This window comes from Phaseolus vulgaris, chromosome 4, assembly GCF_051622355.1.
Source record: "Phaseolus vulgaris cultivar YP4 chromosome 4, ASM5162235v1, whole genome shotgun sequence".
NCBI classification, from domain to species: domain Eukaryota; kingdom Viridiplantae; phylum Streptophyta; class Magnoliopsida; order Fabales; family Fabaceae; genus Phaseolus; species Phaseolus vulgaris.
This window is the reverse complement of record NC_143501.1, coordinates 48,913,682-48,926,075: the sequence shown is the minus strand read 5'-3', so window position 1 is coordinate 48,926,075 and position 12,394 is coordinate 48,913,682. Positions and strand designations below refer to the sequence as shown.

At 29.6% G+C, this 12,394-nt stretch overlaps 1 protein-coding gene across 2 annotated transcripts; it reads left to right on the top strand.

Annotated features, from left to right (window-relative positions):
• Positions 1–7,841, top strand: HCF101 (ATP binding protein). Of its 2 annotated transcripts, none has more exons than XM_068647266.2 (15): positions 1–120; positions 222–353; positions 1,630–1,778; positions 1,862–1,912; positions 2,117–2,272; positions 2,653–2,796; positions 2,873–3,015; positions 3,297–3,366; positions 3,834–3,929; positions 4,151–4,240; positions 4,369–4,422; positions 5,625–5,748; positions 6,204–6,328; positions 6,925–7,047; positions 7,478–7,841. In XM_068647266.2, the coding sequence occupies exons 1-15, from the start codon at positions 48–50 to the stop codon at positions 7,550–7,552; spliced, it is 1,605 nt and encodes a 534-aa protein (XP_068503367.1). In that variant the 5' UTR covers positions 1–47; the 3' UTR covers positions 7,553–7,841. The 2 variants fall into 2 exon arrangements, with proteins under 2 accessions (XP_068503367.1, XP_068503368.1); XM_068647267.2 differs by having other exon boundaries at positions 2–120; positions 1,636–1,778.
• The last annotated feature ends 4,553 nt before the right edge of the window (positions 7,842–12,394 follow it).

The following is a 12,394-nucleotide window of genomic DNA, read 5'->3' as shown; positions in this document are numbered from 1 at the left end:
ATGAGGTTGGGAAAGAAACTGTCACTGACCTCACCCACATACACACAATGCAACTTCTTCATGCTCCATCTTCTCCTCACCTTTCTATCCAAACCTCTAAACCTCAACACCTAACATGGGGTCTCTTACTCATTCCTTCTTCACACACACCACTTCTCTCAGACCCTTTTTCACACCATGTTATGCTCATCACACTTCTCCCTCTCTCTTTCTTCTTGCAGGTTTCCTTCCTTCTGTGACTGTAAATTCTTCACCTTTTTCCACCCTTCATTTTTCTCTTCACTCCCAAAAGGACCAGCGGCTTTTGTGGACCCCCCATAAAAGGGTCACCTCCAGAGCTGCTTCTGTTGAAGGTAAATTACTAAATTTGGTTTCTTTTCTGTGCATGGAAGATGCTTAATTCTACTCATTGGCCTCTATGTGTGCTAAAGTTTTGGAATTTAGTTAAAGTTTTGTGAACTGGGATGTGGGCATTGTGAGTATCAGTGTGGGTTGGAACTGTTTTATAATGAAAAATTCATTTTCCCTGTTTCTGGGTTTTGGTGGGAGTGTAAATCCAATGCTTGATCAATCTTAAGCTCACCAGAGGTTGGTTGACCTGTTGTATAATCTTATCAGGATTGATATGATAAGTTAAAGAGCAGAATTTGACACTTCTATATAGGGGTGAAATGGCTATAGATTCACATAATTATATTTGTTCTGTTTTTTTTAATCTGCTGGTTCCTGTACAAATTAGTGGTTGGAGAAAGCTGACAGAACAAGATAAAAGAACTAATTTTCTGACATAGTGGAGAACTAAAATAGGATATTTCTCAAAGGATTTGGGAGTTAGACATACTTGTACAGGTGGGTACTGAATCTGTTCATATTTTTTTGCTCCCTAGTGGTATTTTTAGGCAAAATACTTAAAGTATGTCAATGTTAGTATCTCATGTTGTGAATTATAATTTTGTTTCTGAATGGTAATTTACAACCAGATAATCTTAAAAGTTGGGGATCAGGTTGGAAGTTCAATGTACATGCCCATTCCAATGGCAGATTTGGCTGGTTAGACAATTTATACACTAAAAAAAAAGAATGAATAATAATATAAAAGTCAATTTTTTATGAAAACCATCCCAATTGTCTTTCCAGGAACACATGATTTCTTGGTTGACGTTTGATAAGACTTTTTCTTATGTGCGTGTAAATAATCTTTTCAATATTTATATCTTTAATTTGGATAAATTAAAAAAGCTCATGGCTCTAATCCAGGATATGAATCAAATGTTTTAGATTGAATTTCAAAACATTATTTTTTGTGTAGCACTTAATCAGATTATTTTCACATTCAGCAGTAGCTTTAGACTTTTGAATGCTAAGATGATTAAGACCAGTGGGGTTGTATATCAAATGATAAAAAGACGTTACATGGAGATCATGTCAATCAGTGGAAGGATTATAAAGAATTGACAAGCAATACATGTAAATGGTTAAAGATGATGGCAAATTTATATTGAAAAAGTTTGAAGATTTCCATGCATAAAACATAACACGCCTTAAGTTGTTCAGTAACCAGATAATAAGGAAATGGTCTATTAATGGAATACTTGTTGCTTCTTGCCTTAATATTGTGGATTTTCATAGATGCAGTTGGTGATTCTTCAGTGTCAACTGGAACGGCTGAGGGTGATGTGTTGAAAGCCTTGTCTCAGATCATTGATCCAGACTTTGGAACAGATATTGTTACATGTGGATTTGTGAAAGATCTGCAGATTGATAAAGCATTAGGAGAGGTCTTAAAAGCACTGGCCTGAAACTTTCTGCAATACATGTAAATGATAATTTTCTCACTAAAAGTTTTTCCTTTGAATCTCAGGTATCTTTTCGGTTGGAGCTCACCACGCCAGCATGTCCAGTCAAGGACATGGTAAATGACTCAATTGCCATTGTTTGAGCTATATCTGATGTAGGTTAGAGTGGTGGACCTTTCTTTTTGTAAACTCAGTACGTAGCAGGGATAAAAACTGAAATATTTCATCCATCTTCCATTAGAGAAAGAAATGTTTCTTACTTGATTTTCCTCATCCCTAACTCTGTCATTGAGACTAATGAAACTATATGAATGTCAAAGTTTGAGCAGCAGGCAAATGAAGTGGTGGCAATGCTCCCTTGGGTCAAGAATGTTAAAGTTACAATGTCTGCACAACCAGCAAGACCTATATACGCTGAGCAACTTCCAGCAGGTCTACAGACAATTTCAAATATTGTGGCTGTGTCCAGTTGCAAGGTTGATCTTTGTGGGAGGTTTTCCTTCATCTTATATTGGTCCTGTTATATCAAATTATTTGCCATAATTTGGGACTACTTTCTTGCCATATTTTTTTCGTTCACTTTGCCCCTTATTCCTGCTGATAAAAGACTTTGCAGTATCTAAATGAGTTAAATAGAAGTTTTATTCTAATTATGAATGATAGTTTTTCACATATAGCACCTGAAAAATATCTTGATTTTTTAATTGGAACAAAAACTGAATGCAGCTCTTCCACACTGAAAGGTTGCATTATAATCAACGATTGCTTGAAGCAAAAAATTTTCTAGATGGAATTATGAGCCAATTCATTTACCATAATTTGCATTTATGAAAGCCTTTTATGTCAAACTTTGCAGGGGGGCGTGGGAAAATCAACTGTAGCTGTAAACCTTGCTTACACATTGGCCGATATGGGTGCTAGAGTTGGTATATTTGATGCTGATGTTTATGGTCCAAGCTTGCCAACCATGGTCTCTCCTGAAAACCGAGTGTTACTAATGGTAAGATTTGATAAACCAATTGATTTTAAATAACTATTGAGTTCTGCAAACATAATTCTTCGGAGTCTTGCTGCAGGATCCAGTGAAGAAGACCATAATTCCAACTGAATACTCGGGAGTGAAGTTGGTCTCTTTTGGATTTGCTGGACAAGGACGAGCAATAATGCGTGGCCCCATGGTTTCTGGAGTCATTAATCAACTTCTTACTACTACAGAGTGGTAAGCATTTAGAGAAAAAAATACTAAAGAGGGAAAAGGGAAAACATTACATGCTATATTGGATTATAAAACCATGTCTTTTAGTATTTTGCATTGTATTTATTGTACTAGTCACCTATTGGGGCAAGGTTTCTGTTGTTTTTTCCAATTTATTATGTTATTCAAGCTTATTGATCTCCCCTAGAGCATGCATTGGAGTTAAAAAAAATTACATTCATATAGTAATCTATTCTCTAATCCTGTCCAAAAATTGTATAATCCTGATTCCATATACAATGTAGGGGTGAGCTGGATTACCTTATTATAGACATGCCTCCTGGAACTGGAGATATTCAACTCACATTATGCCAGGTTCTAAAATGGTGGACTAGTATTGTTCTATTTCATAATTTTTTATGGTTCGTTTGAAATCACACTTTGACTTCCGTCATATGCTGGAACTGGCCCTGCTTAATTGTCTTTTGTCCGAAATCAGAACAGCCAAATGTTATTAAGCTGGGTCAGATTTCAGCCTAGAAAAGTTCAAGCTGGCCCAAATTCAGCTCAACATAGTGCAAAAATAATTGGATGGGCATGTCTTCAGCTCAGTCATGGTTTTGACCTAAAATTTGCCATTTCCAGTTATTTTTGTAGTTTTGCACTAATATTGGCTGAAGTTTTGGCTACTTGATCTCCTTTCTTAGTGCTGAAATCTGGCTAATATCAATCACATTGGGCTTAGGAAGCTTATATAGTGTATATATCCTTTAATTAATTTGCCTATATCTTTTTAGTTGCCTAGTCTCATTTGATTTGATTTTGGTTTCATATTTCATTAGATAGTTCCATTAACCGCCGCTGTAATTGTTACCACTCCTCAAAAGCTGTCGTTCATTGACGTTGCAAAAGGAGTTCGGATGTTTTCAAAGCTTAAGGTGGTTCTTCTACAATATGAAGGAATAACTATTCCATTTTATTGTTTTTAATTCCCTGCTTCTAACTGTTGGGCATTTTTTTTTATCCTTCCTCTGTTTGATATTTTTTTTTTCTTAAAAACAAGTTTGTGAAAGTACTTGCCCTCATAATTTGAGTCTTACTTACTTTGATGTTATTTATGTTTGATACTTATGTGTATTTTTGTCTGTCAATGCGTAAGGTGCCTTGTGTTGCTGTTGTGGAGAACATGTGTCATTTTGATGCTGATGGAAAACGATATTACCCATTTGGCAGAGGTTCAGGCTCTCAGGCATGAATATTGTCTTTGATTGTTAGCTTTTTGTCTGCTTCATCAAGGAAAAAATGTGGACAAGCTCATGATACCTAATATAAAACAATTCTGTACTGTCTGTGGCTCATGTTTGATTATGTTTGCAGGTTGTTCAGCAGTTTGGAATACCTCATCTATTTGATCTCCCTATTAGACCAAATGTATGTTTCATTTCACTTTATCTTTTATTCTTCAAATCTTTTGTACCACCAGAAAAAGTTATCCTTAACCTTCCACATTTTAATGGCTTAGACGAGTTAAAGACAATACTCCACCTTTCAAAAGTTAAAAACACTTCACTACAATCTTGAATAAAATCTGCCACCTGCACCAAGCTTGGTTCTCATTTGCCCTCCTTAAATTACAGGAAACTTGAAAGAGAATGCTAATACTTTCAGATGATCTTCCTTCATAAAGTTTTTTTTTTTATCTCCTACTGAACCCAGCTATTTTACAAGAAGAGCACTCTTATGTTTCAGAAACATTCCAAACTTCTGTCTTTAATATTTGCAATGTATGACACCTCTGTTTTGGTAAGCATGCCAAAGAAGAATATGTCAACATGTGAGTAGGAATAAGGATGCAAAATGTTGCAGAGTAAAGGGAGTTTTAAAATAAGTATTCCTTCTAACAGATTCAACAATTTGTGATCCTTGTTAGCAAACTCATGCTTATTGGACAATATTCTGCCTTCAGCATTATCTTGTGCTCATGACTCCATTGGACAAGAGTGCTCATGCTTATTGAATAACTTGCTGGTTCTACCACAGAATCGGTTTCAATTCTGCCATGTACTGGTTCCTAAGATACTCTTGGTGAGTGTTACACAATCAACTGCTCTAACCATTTGGAGAGTGTCCACAAGAAGGTCCCTGCCATTCCTTGCATGGATGTAGTGTGATGCTGGCCATTTATTTCCAATATTCCTCTAACTATAGAAAGTGTACCATTTCTATATTCTCTCTCATCTATACTATCCCTCTATAACTACCGTTTCCTCTCCACTTATATTCCCCCCCCCTAATCATTATTAAACTCTTGTTGTCTTATCTTACGCCTTAAGGTATAACCTATAAGGCCACCTTTTTATTGGATCAGTCTTGAAACATCTTTTCATCCATGGTTCAATGAAATTTGTGTTTGATATGTTTTAACCACAGCATATTTCCAAAAATAGGTGCACCTCTTTTATTCAAATTTGATAGGAGCATTGTTGGCTATCTATACAGTACGCAATGAGTTTGCTTAGTTCTCTAAAGATATTATGTTTATACCAGTCTCAAAACCTCAATGTTCTTGCTGCATCACTAAATGCAAAGTATGATTTGAGAACGAATGAAGTTTATTTGAATAAGTGTCACAGCTCTCAGCCTCTGGAGATAGTGGAATGCCAGAAGTGGTGGCGGATCCTCAAGGTGAAGTTTCCAAGATATTCCAAAATCTAGGAGTATGTGTTGTTCAGCAGTGTGCCAAAATACGCCAACAAGGTATTCTATTCCTTCTTGGTGATGCTTGAGAATGAAATGCCTTATACCAAATCTCTTAATAACAAAACACTGAAGCTAATGTTCAATTAATTGCATGTAACTGGAGTTAAATTTTAAGTAGTTAATCACAGATGAATTTGAAGTAATTGAGATCTTTAGTCCCTTTTGGCATGTGAAACAATGCTATTTATTAATGTTTTGTCCCACTATTGTATTTGATGCTACATAGGGAAACAGAATGCAGTTTTTCCTTTACTTATGTTCTATATGTTTTGGAGTACACATTAGTTATTAGCATATGTCTATGTAATGTAAATAACCTCTGTAAAAGTGTAACAAGGAAATAATGTTCAAATCTAAAATTGTTATTTCAATATATTTGAAAAACTGAAATTCAGTTTTTTTTAAGCATCCATGTTTTATATTTGATTTAAAAATACTTTACTTCAATTCAGTTTCCACTGCTGTCACCTATGATAAAACAATCAAGGCAATCAAAGTGAAGGTACCAGATTCAAAGGAAGAATTTTTTCTGCATCCTGCAACAGTGAGACGGAATGATCGCTCTGCTCAAAGTGTGGTATGTGAAAAATTAACTGATAAATTTTATTTTCATAATATTTTGAAGTGAAATTCTAGTTTAAAATTAAAATTTCTGAAGTTATACTGTTTCAAGTTATCATGCTATTCTGACACTTCAATGTGATTCATTTGTTAGCAAAACTCAGTAAGGTTTTCAGATTTTGGTCTGAGTGTAATTCAACCTCAAATGGACTGAAGCAGGAACTGTCCAAGTCTTTATATGCTCTATTCAGATCATATCTATAGTCAACATGCAATCTCAATAAACCTGAAGCCAAAATCTATTTGGCACAGAAAACTGGAATTCCTAAATTCTAGTCTATTTTTGTTTTGAATTGAAAAGTAAAGGGAAACATTGGATTTAAGTTGAAATTCATGTTAACCAGGAATTCAAAGTGTTTAGTTGTGAAAGAAAGTCCATACCAAATACTTTTAAAAAGTTGTTGCTTTCTAAGAAGAAAAATTGTACATTGACTAGTAATCCTTGTTTGATTTTATTAATAAATAACTTGAATCAATAGCTGCATGGATCTTTCACTGTCATATTCAATTTAGGTATCTATCTCATCAGGAGCTAATTTTATTTAAAAACAGGATGAATGGACGGGGGACCAGAAATTGCAGTACAATGATGTTCCTGAAGATATTGAACCTGAAGAAATTCGGCCAATGGGAAATTATGCAGTTTCAATAACTTGGCCTGACGGGTTTAGTCAGGTAATATTTACATCTGTTATGATAATCCCTGGAAAAAGGAAGAATTGAGTAAATAGTATAAGTATTGACAGTATAAAGAATTTTTACAGTATCAACCAAACTGTTGGAGATTCCACGTTGACTAGAAATATAGACATTTTATACTATATAACTAGGTACAAACCTCATGTTATAAACCGGTTTTATAAGGTTAAGTTAAGCTTAAAGTTCTGTTCTTAATATGGTATCAAAATCATGTAGAGTCTATTCTAGCGAGAGTTTGTTGACCTTATCAGGTTACCCGCTGTCGGACTACCAATAAATATATAATTCCACATACGAGTTGACAGGTCTCGACACGAGGGGTGTTAGAGATTTCACTTCGACTAAAAATAAAAATACTGACAACTTTTAATCTATGGTTAATTTTTATTTCTGGCACATGCTGCAGATTGCTCCTTATGATCAATTACAGACGATGGAGCGGTTGGTTGATGATGTTCTTGAACCAAGTGTACAAGCATGATGAAGAAAACATCATATGGGTTGCATTGATATAGGTGTTGGGAATGGCAAAAATCATTATACATGTATCATAGCCTCAATTCAATAATCCTTCAACAAATAGGGATAAGAGTTTGATAGAGCATTCTGTGAGATGTATTTTGGCCTTGAGATTCACTGCACTTCTCAAGTATAAAGCAATTTTTGTGAACTGTGAACAGAGGTGTATGCCATTTTCATCTGCTAGCCTTGTACCATAAACCTTCTAAGGATGTATCATTTTGCAGATATCAAGATATATTTTGCTGAAATTCCACTTTTCTTTACAGAGATAAAAGAGCATAAACAAAAACTTTAGTTAAAACTAAAAATATTTTTAATTTCATGTATTCTGATAAAGATTTTTATACTATCAAGTAACTAGAATTATATATAGATAGTCAAAATATTAAGTTATTCAATGGCCACCCAAAAAGTCATATACATTAATTATTTTTTTAATCAATATCTAATAGTTTGTATTTATTGTTTTTCTTTTCTTATAAGAAAATTGTTTTCATTTTGCCCCATGCATTGAAAAAAAATACAGAACAATAAAAATTATAATTTAAGAGAGACATATAGCATTATAGAAACACACTTTCCATTGAAAACTAAAAGTAAAAAGCCATGAACCTGGTAAAATTGAACATTTATATGCTTTTTGCATAAAGTGTTAAGAACTTTTAAGTTTCACCATCTCCAATGGTCATGTGTTTTAAATTTTGGTGATTTGTGAGAAATGGAAAGAGACAATGTTGACTATGTCCAATCATGTTCTTATAGAATTACAACATTTGTCCTTGTTATGTCCATAGCTGTTATTTTTCTTTTATTTATTATGTTTCATATAGTATAAAAAATGATTTTAACTTATATGTGTATTAAAAATAATTTGTTAAAATATAATTAAAATATCTGTTTTGGGAAATTTTGATATTTTGGATGCAAAATAAATTTTATATCTGTGTGCATGTCACAGGCTTTGTCAAGAAACAAATTATTTTTTAACTTAAAAATTAACATATTACAACCAAAATTAAATTCTTGAAAAATATGTAAATAAGGTTATATAGTTTATATTTTTTTTAAATTTAGACTAACACATTTATATTTTGTGAAATCTAAATTATCACCAAGGGTCGTTGGTGAACTTGGTGTGAAGATAAAGAGTTTCATAAAAGGTAGAATCACATTAAAATCGATTATGAGAAAATGAGATAATAGATTATATTTTAAGAAGAACACATAATTGATTAACTGGTTAAGCATAATAAATTTGTAAAATAATAAACTTATTAATGATAGTAAAAATATAAAATAATAATAAAACTATTGATAATAAAAATAATATAATTAACATAAATATAATAATAATATATTTATAAAATATTAATAATAATAAAGTTTTGAAATAATAAAAATAAAAATAAGAAAACTATTAATAATAAAAATAAAAGTAGTAAATTTCAAAATTATTAATAATAAAATTAGAATTTAGTATTTAATTAAAATTATTTTTAATAATAAAAGTAATTTAATGATTTTACATATATATTAATTTAACAAAATTTAAACATATTATATCAATCAAATCATTCCAAATTTTTCTACAAACTTTTTCTTTATTTTTATTTACTTTCCACGTTTTTTTTCTTAATTCAAATAACCTAACACTCAATTTTTGTTTCTTTATTTTTCAATGAGTCTTAAATTAACTTGGTGCAAACATATCTAACTGTCCCTACTCTTCTCATTTTGGTCCTGTTTTCCATAAATTAGACATTGCTTTAGGGCAGCCATGAACATTTATGGGTCACACTCAATCTCATTCAATGCCCTTCATTGAAGGAAGGCTATGGTGTTCTCCATATTAATTATTAGGTCATCTTTTCAGTTAAAATATTTTTTTATAAAAACTTTTATATTAAATATTATTCTAAAATTTGATATACTCACATTTAAAATAGTAACAATTATCTGTTATTAAATAATTAGGTTTATCTTATTTTTTCGTAAAGAGAATACTGATAAGTTAGTTAATTTAGGATTTATTCATAGAGAATATTTTCATTAGTTTAGTTTGTTCTTAGGATTTTTTATGAATTTATATAGTCTACCTATATATCGTTTTTGTTAATATTTGAGTTTTGGTTTAGTTTTTCAATTTTTGTATTTTTTTTAATAATACTTTCTTTTATGTGATGATAAATGATTGTTGTTATTTGAGATGTCAGTCGAACTAAGATCTTAAATTGCATAACGATGTCTAACATTAAAACTTTTATATAAATATATATATATATATATATATATAATTTTTAATTACTTTTTATAAATTTTCATATTATTTTAAAAATTGATTATATTTTCTAATGTAAGAGTTTTGTAAAATTTATTTTAATAATATTTTATTCTAAATCCTTTAAAGGAAAATTATTTAAGAGATCTTATTTAAAATTTATTATTATTATATTTGAGTGAGAGAGTTAAAAGTTGGGAGTTGAGTCACATCTGAAGTAGCAGTATTAGGAACCGTCCAATTAATGAAAAGAGGACCCGTTTTAAGATATTTTCACACCATCACTCTGAACGCTGCTTTTTTCCCCTTTTCTACTTTTAAATCTCCTTTTTCTAAAATATATTATTAAAATTAATTATTCACAATATTTATTAAAATGACGTAGATTTATCGTTTATGATCAGAATGAAATTATAATTCGATTAATCGGAAATTGAATTCTTAACATAGAAATATGTTATTTAGTTAAATATTGTAAATAGTAGGTTTTTTATTTTTATTACTTGCTTTGAACAAAATTTCTAAAATTTGTCATCTAACTTTCTCTTTCTTATCAAACATATCACTATTTATGTTATTATTAAACAATGAAATAAAATTAGAAAAATAACAATTAATGATTTTTTATTAGTTGATAATGCATCATTAAATCCAACACTATTTTTACTTGAAAATCTCTTTGTTTAAGTAAAAATAAATTCAAAAGCAAGTCAAATCTTTACTTCATTTTCTTGTTTAAGCGAAAATGGATCTGTGTTTAATGTAATTTTATTCCCGTTGACTTAACTAAATTCATATTTTCACTCAAATTTACGGTTCAAAATTATATTCTTACAAAATATATAAGATTCAACATAATATTATATTGCTCAAAATTTGACTTGTACTCTCATTGAACTCCCGTGTCAACATATATATATATATTTTAATCATATTGAAAAATCTTTCCAACATCAAAATCAACTTATAAATTACCAAATCGTCAAAATCTACTATTTCTATACTTTCAAAATTAAATAAATCAATCAACATCTATTTTACTCAACAACAAACTTTGCAAGAAAATTTGAAACTTGTGATCACACCACCTTTATATTCAAATCCTCTAACATAGGATTCTATTGAAATGTAAAACTAATTTTCCTTACTTAATTATAAGTATGCATACTCACAAAGAGCTCAAACTCTCAAGAAAACAAGAATAACCTAACATGCAACACATAATCCTGATCAATTATCCAAACATATCACTATAACTTTGAACTAATATAGAAACTCATCTTGAAGTCTCATGTACCAAAATCACATGTTAGTCTTTAGTGAAAGTGTATTCAAAACATGTCTTTAAAAAGTCATTCACTTACAAATCTATACTTAAATTAAGTAGTTTATAGAGACGTTAACTACTAAATGTGAAATACGGATAAATTTTACACATGGAAAAATAAATATGATATATAAGATTTAATTTAATTAAATTTATTTATTCTGTTTGTTGATGGTTTTTTATAACTATAATAAACACATTTAGTACAAAGTAGACTATGCTATAAGTTCAGATAATTAACTCATATTTATATAAAATATAATATTACATATATATATATATATATATATATATAATTTTGTAAAGTCCATTCAATATTTATTTTAAATTTTGAACTCACTAATTTTAATTTTAGTACTTACTTGAAAGTTGATAAATAACATATATAATATATATATATATATAAATATACTTATAAATATATATATATATATATATATATATTAAAAGTGTTACTTATATAATATGACAACAATAATAAGTATTATTTTTATTTGATTTTTCATTCAACGCATAAACAAATGTCATATTCATTAAAAATAAAAATAAAAATTTTCTATTTTGAAGGGACTAAAAGTAGATAATTTATTTTGCAGGAATTAAAATCAAAACAGGTTTATTAACAGAGACTACAAGTATATCTAACTCATTAATTTTTATTTAGAATTAATAACGTAAGTTAATTTAGAATTCTCTTAAAAATTAAAAATATAATTATTTTGCAATGGTGAAAATAACGTCAAGTGCTTTGCAGGTTAGCAATATATATATATATATATATATATATATATATATATATATATATATATATATATATACAAAATACATTAGATAGTGACGATTATTTTTATATTATTATAGACTATAAAATATGTCCAAGTCTCATTCATGTCTTTGTTTACCCTCAAGAAGAAAAAAATATTTATACATTTATTAGTTTTTTTAATTTTAATTATTATATTTTAGAGTTTTACATTTGACTTCTAATAATTTTAACTCGTCTTCCTTTTATCTTTATTTTCATATTTTTTTACCATAATTCAACACATCATATTTCATGTGAATATTTAAATTAAATTTCAATAGTTTTTTCAAAATAAATTGCAATAATTAAATAATCTTAATTAAATCAAATACTAATTTGTTTACTGAAAATTTGAAACAAAGCTTACATGCTTAAATATGTTTATTTATTA